Source organism: Symphalangus syndactylus, chromosome 7, assembly GCF_028878055.3.
Source record: "Symphalangus syndactylus isolate Jambi chromosome 7, NHGRI_mSymSyn1-v2.1_pri, whole genome shotgun sequence".
Classification (NCBI taxonomy): Eukaryota; Metazoa; Chordata; class Mammalia; order Primates; family Hylobatidae; genus Symphalangus; species Symphalangus syndactylus.
This window is the reverse complement of record NC_072429.2, coordinates 102,447,600-102,459,736: the sequence shown is the minus strand read 5'-3', so window position 1 is coordinate 102,459,736 and position 12,137 is coordinate 102,447,600. Positions and strand designations below refer to the sequence as shown.

The following is a 12,137-nucleotide window of genomic DNA, read 5'->3' as shown; positions in this document are numbered from 1 at the left end:
ATAATCCCAGCCACTTGGGAGGCTGAGGCAGGAGAATCATTTGAACTCGGGAGGTGGAGATTGCAGTGAGCTGAGATCACACCACTGCACTCCAGCCTGGGCAACAGAGTGAGTGAGACTCCTCCCTCCCCACCCCCACAGGAAAAAAAAAAAAAAAAAAGGTGGTTGAACCATTGAGCAGAGTCGAAAACAGTCTCCTTTTTCAGCTACTCAACATTCCATATGTATATTTTACATGTAATACATTCACCTCCTCCATAAAGGAGGTAATCCCAGAGTTTCATCTAGTTATAAAATCCAATTCCAAATCCAGGATCTCTGAGGAAAAACAAATCTTACCATCATGGCCCAGTGTGCATCATTGTGAACCACTCAACTATACACTAGAAGACAAATTATTCCCAATACACCCAATACACAATGACTGAGAAAAAACAGGGTAACTGTAATAAAAACTGTCATTCGAAAATATGAACAATAATAAATATACAGCAACAACTGTCCATAGCACACAGCAACCCATATATGAACAATAGCTTAGTTTCATTGGTTAACCTATCTGGCTGCCCTGATTGAGCTATCTAGATATTTTCCCTTGATGACTGTCTTTCATATCCCTTGATTCTACCTTGGCAGGATGTCCCTTGCCTATTATCCTCTTTGGCATTAGATACGATTGGGACTAGCAAGTATACTCTTCTTAGAGTCTGTATGGCATTCACATCCACTGCTAGAATATACATCATATTGCTAGTATGAGTTCAAGAGCTTGTATATTGCCTTAAAAGTTGAAAACTCATAGAATTTGCTATCTAGACTTAGGATTACTTTAACCATTAGCCACATGTGGTTATTTAAATTAAAATTAATTAAAATTAAAGAAAATTTAAAATTCAGTTTCTCAGTCAACTAGCCACTTTTCAAGTGTTCAATAGCTACATGTGACTAGAACCTACTGAATTGGATAGTGAAGATGTAAAATATTTTCATCATTGCTGAAAGTCCTATTGAACAGTGATGCATAGTATTATAAAAAGGCCTGCTGAATTTTATTTGCAATGTCCCAAATCCACACAAAATTATACTTTTATCTTGTAGTCAATCTTTAGTTTAAAATATAGACTGTTAAATTATGAAATCTTATCAATGCATAAAAGTCATTTCCAAAGCTGAATTTTATCATCATTGAGTGCCTCATTTCTGGGACGGGTGTCAGAATTCATTATGGAAGCCACAAACAATAATTAGACCATTATGCATCCTGCATTAACTCTGGACACAAAAGTAGCACCAGAGATTCTAAAGGTTATAAACTGCCTGAATTATGCTACTTGTGAGTCAGAAAATCAGGTGGGCTGGTAGATAGCTTATAGGTTCTCTAGGGAACTTGCCCTAGATAAAGGATGACGCACAGTCTGGGACATGTCTACAGAAATTGACATATATATATTCAAAAAATTGACCCATATATATTCAAAACTGCATCTAAAATTTGGTAGGATTCCTACAGGTTTTTTTTTTTTTTTTTAAGGAAAGAAAGAGAAAGAAATTGCAGTAACCTTTTTTCTACTAAGAGATTTCATTCTGAACCCACATTCGATATTTGCCACCATCTATATCATCCCCATCTGAGTAACTAAAGACTTGGAGAGGAAGAAAAAGGCTCCAACTGGTAAAAGAAAAAAAAAAAAAAAAAAAGAAGGCACTATTTAGAAACTATCAGCTGAATGATATTCTCTTTGAGTTTTATGCCAATTTGAAATGGGAAAACTTGAGAAGTCCTCAACTTAAAGTCTGACTCATCCAAAAGAATCAGATAAAACAATTTTTATCTATATTTGCAGGGAGTCATTAGTCTCCATGGCAGATCCAAATTCAAATCAGACCATTAAGGGCACACACTAGCAGATTATTAAAACCTAGCTGGTAGTCTAATCGTATCTACCTGAGTATTTTAAAGTATGAATACATCCAACATTTAACATGAAGATAATAAGGTAAACCTTTTACCAAATTCTAAAACATATAAGAAAAATAAAATACATGAAATACTTATAATCAACTGCCAAATATATACTTCAAAAAATTCATATTCAGTGTTATTACTTCATTATTACAACAGTTAAATCTTTATACTAAGTCAGAAAGATAAGATTTTAAAACCTTATCAGTGCAATGATGAGTTTAGCATAATAGAAGATTATAGAAATTTTATCACAATGAGGAATGCTATGAGGTCTCCTTGAAAAAAAAATGTTAAATTCTAAAAAGACAAACCTTTTTAAAAATGAAATAATCAATTTTTCATCTATAACATATGAAGTGTAAATAATTTAAGTTTTTCAGTAAAAGCAGATAGCATGCTTAAATAAGCCATAATGTTTAGCAATTACCATGCATCATAACTATAATGAAACACTGAGAAGTATATAAATTAAATATAGCTATAAAATTAAAACTGGCAATAACAACAATAAGGAAAAGCTAATATTAGACAGAAAAAAAAGACTCTAACCACTTTGTCCTCCTGGAGTGAATATCCACGAAAGCAAGTTAGAAAAGACAGAAAAGACAAAACAAAAAAGAAATAATTAATGCCATTCTTAAAACAAGTAAGAGTTTTTAAAAGTTTTCTTACTGAAATTAAAATTGTGAAAATGTCTAAATTACATTTTGACTGAAATCTAAAATTCCAGATTTTAAAAAATTTTAGGGGGGATTTTTTTTCCGTACATTTCATTCAATTCAAGCAAAAGCATGCTACAGAAGAGAATATATTAAGATATATAAACAAAATAATTTCCATAACAGCAATTAAATATCCAAACATTGGGAAAAAAAGAATGCTCTTCCTACAAACAAAATCAGGTAAACGCTGAGCTCAAAAAACGGAAAAATGTTTAAGAAAAAAGTTTTATATACAAAGACAATAAAAAACATAGCATCAATCTTTAATTTCATCATATACTATCAAAAGTAGATAAAATGTAATTTTCATGAATTACATATATTGTTTCTGAAGTTTATCTCTGTCCCAATTATTCAGAAGTCTTTTATACTTAATATAACTAAAAAGAAAATATTTTTAAAGTCGTTATTATTGATTACCACTGGTAATTTAGGGTCACTGTTTCCCAATATGATAAGTGTGGAAAATAAAATGAGAAAATACATATTTTGGTCAAAAGGCCTGTTTGAACAATCAGAACACATGGACACAGGGAGGGGAACAACATACCATACACTGGGGCCTGTTGGTCGGGGGCAGGCAGTAGGGGTGGGGGACCTAAAGCATCAGGAAAAATAGCTAGTGCATGCTGGGCTTAATACCTAGGTGATGGGCTGATAGGTGCAGCAAACCACCATGGCACACATTTACCTATGTAACAAACCTGCACATCCTACACATGTATCCTGAAACTTAAAATAAAATTAAAAATAAAAACAACATCTTGTCTCACTTCAGATCTTGCACTATAGCCACTCGATAGTGCTGCCTCTATATAATGCCAGTGTCCTCGGTTGATTTTATATCTCTTTTCTCTATAATTTAATTGATCAGCTAATTATTTTAGGTCATAATTACTAGACCTGGAAACTCCAGTGGTAACTTGAAGTATGCCCAGGAATATTCATTAAAAATTTAATAATATAATTATGTGTTAAAATTTCTTTTAAATAGTTATTAACATCTTATCCTATTTTATTATCTAAAAAAATTTCATACCAACTACTTTTTTCTCATAATCAACCATCCTTATGGCCATCCTTACTATCTTATCACTTCTAATAATCAGTCACCCTTCCTCTCTACAAGATCAATTTACTTTAAGTATTACTCCCAAATCTACCTTCTCATTATCAGTTATATCATTTATTCTATCATTATTTTCCCCCTCTGATATTTCCTCTTGATTATCATGGCACCATTTCAGACTATATATGACAAAATCATCTGTCAATAACTATTCTTTGTGCAACTTTCCATGATTAGTTCCCCAGTCTCCTAGGAAACTAATGTTAATTTCCCCTCAGAATCCTCCTTTAGATAGAGGTATTCCATCTTTCTGATCCCTCCCTCTATATCAGTGCTCTATATTCTATGTAGTTAAACTACCATCACTTGCCTCTCACTTCTTGACTACCTTCTCTCATCAACCCAAAAATACCTCTCTTTCACACCACTACAATATTTTCTCTCAGGGCTGGTCTTCTTTTTTCCAAGAATAACAACAATTAAATTCTGTCTGTATAGTTTATATTTTTAATTCATCCACAAGTTTAGATTGCTATCTTCCATAAAACATTATCACAGCGCTGAGCTACAGCAAAGAGCTGGACTTAAACGCAATGCTTACCCCATAATAACATGCCCATGGTAGGTACACTAGACTTCTTTCTTGCATTAATTCACTGACCCATTATGTGCCAAAACATAGAAGCCTACAGCAGTCAAGAGGAATTAAACAGATCTAATCAATTAATAACAATAAACTTTTAAGAGTACTAGATTGGAGGTCTGAAGAATCCAGTGTGGCACAAAAAAGTGAGTGGTTAATTCACCGGAGATACCCAAAGAGAGCATCATAAAGGAGATGATGCTTAAATCCAGAAAAATAAGTAAGTGCTCATCAGGTGGGTAAGAATTGTGGACTGGGAGTGGGATCTAGAGGGGATAAACGAAGTATTTCAAGAAAAAAGAACAAAAGGCAGAAATAAGAGAAGTGCAAGTAATCTGGTTAAGACATCTAGAATGGAGTGAAGCTCATGCCTAGTTAGGCAAGGAATAAATCAGAGAGCAGTGACTCTTTATGCCATTAGAAACTTCACTCAGGTGATGAGGAGTCACTGAATCATTTTTAAGCAGAAGGTAAAAATAATCAAATTTGCATTTTACAAATCACTATAGCAGTATTTGAAGGATGTGATTAACAGGCCAAAACTGAAGCAGAGAGACCAATTAGAAGATTGGCCTTAGTCTAGGTGACAGAAGATGAGAACCTAAAAAAGACAGCATCCGTAGTTTACATAGAGAGAAAGGAAATGATAAAATCAAAAAATTGGGGGAAAGGAAAGAAATCTGAGATGATTCCTACCTTTCTGGCTTAGATGACAAAGTGGATAGTAGGGCCAATTAAAAAGTTGAAAATTATAGGAGGTGTAGATTTGGGGGTTCTTCCAGCAATAGGAAATACACAGAAAGTCTGTTTGGACTAAGGGAGATTCAGCAGTATTCTAATACATTTACCGCAAAAGGACTTAGAAACACAAGACATTAGGCCGGGCATGGTGGCTCATGCCTGTAAACCCAGAACTTTGGGAGGCCGAGGCAGGCAGATCACCTGAGGTCAGTAGTTCCAGACCAGCCTGGCCAACGTGGCGAAACCTCATCTGTACTAAAAATACAAAAATTAGCCAAGCATGGTGGTGTGTGCCTGTAATCCCAGCTACTCAGGAGGCTGAGGCAGGAGAATCACTTGAACCCGGGAGGTGGAGGTTGCAATGAGCCAAGATTGCACCACTGCACTATAGCCTGGGCAACAGAGTGATAATCCATTAAAAAGAAAGAAAGGAAAGGAAGGAAAGGAAGGAAAAGAAGGAAGGAAGGAAGAAAAAAGAAAAATCCAATGTCCTATTTAATGGATTTTTACATAAAATAAGTTAAAAATAAGGATTATTACTACACTTTTATCTTAACTTCAAAAAACATTCTTTCATTTTTCATTTACTTTTTGCTTATGTTTGAAATTAAAGGTTTCTGTTAGGAATCCTTGAAAAGAAATTGGGTGAAGTTAACTGGGTATTCCATTTAAAAGGGATAAACGTTTTTTGTCCTTGCGATAGTTTACTGAGAATGATGTTTTCCAGTTTCATCCATGTCCCTACAAAGGATATGAACTCATCCTTTTTTATGGCTGCATAGTATTCCATGGTGTATATGTGCCACATTTTCTTAATCCAGTCTATCGTTGTTGGACATTTGGGTTGGTTCCAACTCTTTGCTATTGTGAATAGTGCCGCAATAAACATACGTGTGCATGTGTCTTTATAGCAGCATGATTTATAGTCCTTTGGGTATATACCCAGTAATGGGATGGCTGGGTCAAATGGTATTTCTAGTTCTAGATCCCTGAGGAATCGCCACACTGACTTCCACAATGGTTGAACTAGTTTACAGTCCCACCAACAGTGTAAAAGTGTTCCTATTTCTCCACATCCTCTCCAGCACCTGTTGTTTCCTGATTTTTTAATGATGGCCATTCTAACCGGTGTGAGATGGTATCTCACTGTATAATAAAAAATAAAAATAAAATAAAAAAAAAGCACAAAAAAAAAAGGGATAAAGGAATTTATGACCAATGTCTAACCCACCTTACATGTCTTGCCTGCTTTCCATTTCCTTTGTGCTCCTGTATCTACAGTCTGTTTTACCATCCTGCAGTTTTGGTGATATCATGAATTTTTTATATCTTAAACTGTTGTATAGTCTCCTATTATGATTAGAATTCATTATAGATTATATTATTAATCTTCCTTGTATACACTAAATGAAATCTATTTAACTTGGTACTCACCTTATCTAATGATAAGGAGCTTAACTACTGATGAGCACATCATGTACTAAGCAGTATCCTTGACACCAAGAGATTAGGAACAAGTGGATACCAAAAGCAGCTTTCAAATGTGGATGTACCAATAACCAAGCATACCTTGCCTTTGCCATATGTCCAGTGAGCTAACAGTATTTTTTCTCTAATCTAAAATAAATTTCTAAAACCATATACTCCTACACATTTTTAAATTAACATTTAAGTTTTAAGCCAGGCATGGTGGCTCACACCTGTAATCCAAGCACTTTGGGAGGCCAAGGCAAGAGGACTGTTTGAGCCCAGGGATTCGGGACTATTTCCTGGGCAAGGTGGCAAGACTCTGTCTCCATAAAAAAAAAAAAAAAAAAAAAAAGTTTAAAAATTAAGTGAGTGAGGTGGTGTGCACCTGTAGTCTCAGCTACTCAGGAGGCTGAAGCAGGAGGATTCCTTGAGCCCATGAGTTCAAGCCTCCAGTGAGCTGTGATTGTGCCTCTGCACTCTAACCTGGGTGACAGAGTGAAACCACATCTCTAAAAAAAAAAAAATTGAAAATTAAAATAAAGTTTAAATGGTTAAGATGCATTTTCAGATATATTGGGTATTGTACAAGTACATTTTAAAAGTGTGATATATATATATATATATATATATATATTTCAGATGGGGTCTGGCTCTGTTGCTTAGGCTGGAGTGCAGTGGCAGATCTTGGCTTACTCCATCTGCCACCTCCCAGGCTCAAGCGATCCTCCCACTTCAGCCTCCTAAGTAGCTGGGACCACAGGCACTCACCAACACGCCTGGCTAATTTTTTGTATTTTTGGTAAAGATGAGGTTTCACCATGTTGCCCAGCCTGATCTCAAACTCCTGAGCTCAAGAAATCCACCCCGCCTTGGCCTCTGAAAGTGCTGTGATTACAGGGTTGAGCCACCGCACCTGCCTGATATATTTTCATCAAATCTTGGAACTGCATATTTAGCTTATACACAGAATATATATGGCAAATGTCTACCATATAACACATTTGGCAAACCACTCCACACTGTTAAACCATCAAATCTGGCCTTCTATCAAAAAGAGTCCAACTTCATTTTTAAATTAAAATTGCTATTATAATGATTCACAAATGGCCATCTCACATCCAAATTCTAATTCTAAAAACAATAGAAGAGGCAATAGAATCTTGCCAAAAAACTGTTGCCTGAATGAAATAAGGCACTGCCCCCTTCTATATATCTTACAAGCCCTCTCATTGCTTTGCCTCTGAACTCTCCCTGAGGACAACACATTCTGGAATTGTCACTTTGTGTGGTGCCCCAGAGATTTCTACACCCTGAGCCAATGTACTATATAAAAGCTAGATTCAGAATAGGTAAGGTTGAGGAATGTACCTTTCTTTTGAAAAATAGAACAATTGTAAAAGTGAGTTGAAAAAGAAAGATTCACAAAAAAGAAAGTGTTCTAAGGTAGATCAACTTTAAGAATATGCTACGAAAATCTTTGCCCTTGAAGTTATTCACACCAGTTACTCCCAAAAAGCATTCCTTCCACAGTAGTGATATACATCTCACTTTCAAGACTACTGTAATATATTTCAGAATATAAAGAACTTGTGAACTCACCAGAGATTCCTGAAGAGAAACAACCCCCAAATTGGCAATGTATATCAATATATTTCAAAGAACTTGCTTAAGAATCACTTTCTAAAAATAAAATACAATTTTTAAAAATCACTTTCCTTTATAACCATTATAAAATTATGTCATTATGCTTCAAATCTGATAATTTATAAAGTGAAAAAACTCATGTTACATTTTAAGTTAAATAATACAACTGTGGAAATGTACATTATTCATTTTTTTCTAAATTAGTGATTAAGCAGGTGGTAATATATTTTTCTTACCAAAAAGTAAAAGAAACAAAAAGTTAAAGTTGCCACACTTTGATGCTTAAAATAATCCTTATTGTAAATTACTTTTAATATCTTTCTAATATCACTATCCAATAATTACAAAATAATTGTTTTCTTATAAAGTCATTATTTTTTCACTTGACTAAATATATGGCTTTTATTTATTAAGAGGGTATCATCTTAAAAGGAAACAAAGAGAACCGGTATTTCATAAAATTCTGTTGTGTTGGTACTTCCATATTTCCTGCCCTTCATTTATTTTCTATGTCCTAAATGTACCTCAAGAGAATTAACTAGATGTTAAGGATGGCTCCACATGAAAGAGCCTCAAAATTAAAACAAAAGATTATTTTATTGTATTCTCTTAAAAGATTACTAAGAGAATTTTTAAAAAGCTTTATAATTAAATCATAAGCTATATAATATTTGTGTTCTCATTATTCTATTTCATAAGCTTAGTAAGACCAACTTTCACTGAGATTAATCCTTTTGGGCTATGAAAAATCAAAGAAAGGTATTTACTACCTGTTGAGAACAAAAGCCTTCTACATAAGGCAACTAAGGATGATGATCAAATTTGAAAAAAAAAATACATTCCAGAGTCTTTTTATTTAGAATATAGGCAAGTTTTATACATGACAAGTCTCTTGCTTGAATAAAAATGTAGAAAAACTAATGAAAGAAATACAGGGATGTCTTCCCTGAGCTAAAATCTATCTTTACAAATCCTCAGACTTAAGGAAAATATGAGATAAGTGGGAAGTATTGCCTCTGGCTCCATCCTTCTTCCATAAACCATCCCCATCAGGCTAACCCTCAACATATAAGGAGACAGAGTTGATACAGAAAGCTGCACAGAGACAGAACCCAAGAGAACTCCAGGGGTTTCTTCAAGTCTTCAGCTCAGTAATGATCAGTGAACATACATGTGAGAAAAATACTCAAGGGAATGGGGTTAAAGAAAAAAAAAAGAACATCTAAAAGAATTAGAAAGAAAATAGTTGTTCCTACCAGCAAGACTGGAAAAACTCATAATTCATGGGATACTGGTTAAAGACTCAGTCTTTCCTCTGTAGAGGAGAATAATTAGTGCTAAACCGAGCATTGCTCCAAATACACCTAACAAACCCTCAAAGAATGTGTAAAAGTATCAAACTGTTTCCATGTAACTTAACTACATCTGAAAGCTCAAAAACAGTTACAGAAACACAAAAATAGCCAACATCCAACAAAGTAAAATATATAACACCTGTCAATCAACCTAAGATATCACACAGGAAAAAAGTACCAAAAAAAAAAAAAAAACCTACATACCGTAATGAGAGTAATCAATCAAAACTAACCCAGACTCAAGGGGGGTTAGAATTAGCAAAAGAGAATATCGAAACAATAATTATAACTGTATTCTATATGTTTTCAAAGTTACAGAGCATAGAATATATCTTAAGTCCCAAATTAAAATTCTTGTCATAAAAACTACAATGTCTGCGATTATTAAAAAATACACTGAATTTTATAAACAGCAGATTTGATATTGCAGAAGAAAAGACCAGTAAACTTGAATGCACATTAATATAAAGAATACAAAATAAAACACAAGGAAAAAAATAAAATTAAGATTAAAGGAAAGAACATAAGTGAGCTGTAGGACAATTACAAGCTGCCTAATATATCGGGAACAGGAGTTCTTGAAGCTGTCTAGATAAAGGAAGGAACAGCAAAAATATTTGAAAAATAATGGCCAAAACTCCCCCAGGCCCTCAACAAACCTCAAACCAAAGAGACACAAAGAAAAATACACCAGAAAAAATAATTTAATTGCACACAACTAGTGTTAAAACATACTTAAGCAGCAAGTGAAAAATGCTACATTATGCACAGAAAACCAAAGATGAGAGATATATTTCTCAGTGGAAACAGTGAAAGGGAGGAGGCAGAAAAGCAGTACCTTTAAAATATTGAAAGAGAGAATGATTTAGGGAAGGTGGAGCAAGATGGTGAAAGAGAATCTCCTGTGATCATGTCCCTGGCAAGAACATCAACTTTGAACAACTATCTACACAAAAAGGCACCTTCATGAAAATTAAAACATCATGTGAGAGATCATATACCTAGTTTTAGCATAATAACAAGAAAAGATGCATTGAAGAGGATGAAAAGAACAGCACTGTCTACACCACTCCTCACCCAACCCTAGAGAGCACAGCCAGAAGAAAGAATATGTGCTTAGAGTGGAACATTAACACTAGGCAGAATTCCACAAGTGCCCATGGAGGGAGCACTTAGAACAAGTCCTCGAGCAGAGGAGAATCTGCCACCCCAGCAGGAAGAACCCAAATCCCGGTCCACTTCACCACAGGCTAACAAAAGTGGCCTTGAGCCGTGAATAGATTTCAGTGGCATCCAGGCCACAGCAACTGCAGTCCTTGGGTGAACCCTGCCACTGCACTGCTCTCGAAGGCTGTGTACTCCAAGTGCAACCCAGCATGAAACCTTCTGGTTGTATCCATTAGAGAACGCCTGCATCACTCCTCTCCCAACTTCAGGCAATACAGTGCAGAGATTCCTTTCTCTTAGAGTAAACAGAGGAAACTTTTTCTTACAATTGGGTACCAGCCCAGCTACAGAAAAATAAACCACCAGGCAGGGTCCCAAATCTCCCAGTTGGCCATTGGTTCTGGATGGTCCTTCTAGACGCACCCTAGGCCAAAATGAAATACGTTGCCCCGGCAGTACAAACCCAGGTCCCGGCAGGCTTCACCGCCTGTTGACTACAGTGGCCTTAGCCTTAAGTAAACATCAGTTGCAGTCAGGCAATAGTGGCCAGGGTCCTTGGGCAAGCCCCTGCACTGTGCTGATCTGAGACGCCATGGGATTCGAATATAACCCAGCATGGTGCCACTTGCTATGGTCACAGGAGTGCCGAGTCACCCATCCCCCAACTCTAGGCAACACAGTGCTGAGAGAGATCCCTTTCACTTGGGGAAAAGGGAGAGAAGAAAGCTAAAGACTTTGCCTGGGAACCTTATCTTCCCCAAGTCCATCAGGGCTGGATCGCGAGGATTTGCGGCACACATGGGCTTAGAGTGCCCTCTAGTGCTGAAATGGCTACAGTTACCACGGGCTTAAGTAAATACTCAATATCCTTAACAATTCTTGGAAGACCCTCTGAAAGGACTGGAACAAACAAAGCCTGACTACAAAGACTGGAATAAATACTTAAGTCTTCAATGCCTAGGCATCAACAAACATACACAAGCATCAAGAACATTTAGGAACATATGACCTCACCAAATTTACTAAATAAGTTCCCAGTAACCAACCCTGGAGTAATAGAGATACGTAATCTCTCAAGCAAGAAATTCAAAATAGCTATTTTGGGGATACTCAATGAACTTCAAGAAATCACAGAGAAGGAATTCAGATATTTCTCAGAAAAAAAGGCAGCATGGAAACTGAACTGATTAAACAAATCCTGGAGCTGGAAACATCAATGATTAAAAGAAATGCATTAGAATGTCTCCATGTGGAATTGATCAAGGAGAAGAAAGAATCAGTAACTCGAAGACAGGCTATTTGAAAATTCACATAGGATAAAAAAGAAAATAAATGAAAGAAAGGAAGTACACTTACATGA

General features: G+C 35.7%; 1 protein-coding gene across 33 annotated transcripts in view; it reads right to left on the bottom strand.

Annotated features, from left to right (window-relative positions):
• Positions 1-12,137, bottom strand: part of RIMS2 (regulating synaptic membrane exocytosis 2) — a 775,242-nt gene that overhangs the window by 559,913 nt on the left and 203,192 nt on the right. For 19 of the 33 annotated variants that reach the window (XM_055286971.2, XM_055286987.2, XM_055286992.2 and 16 more), the window contains one exon: positions 2,516-2,527. The exons of the other annotated variants lie outside the window; for them this stretch is intronic. In XM_055286971.2, the coding sequence (XP_055142946.1) occupies positions 2,516-2,527 (12 nt within the window). The remainder of the gene's footprint in view (positions 1-2,515; positions 2,528-12,137) is intronic. 33 annotated transcript variants of the gene reach the window in all.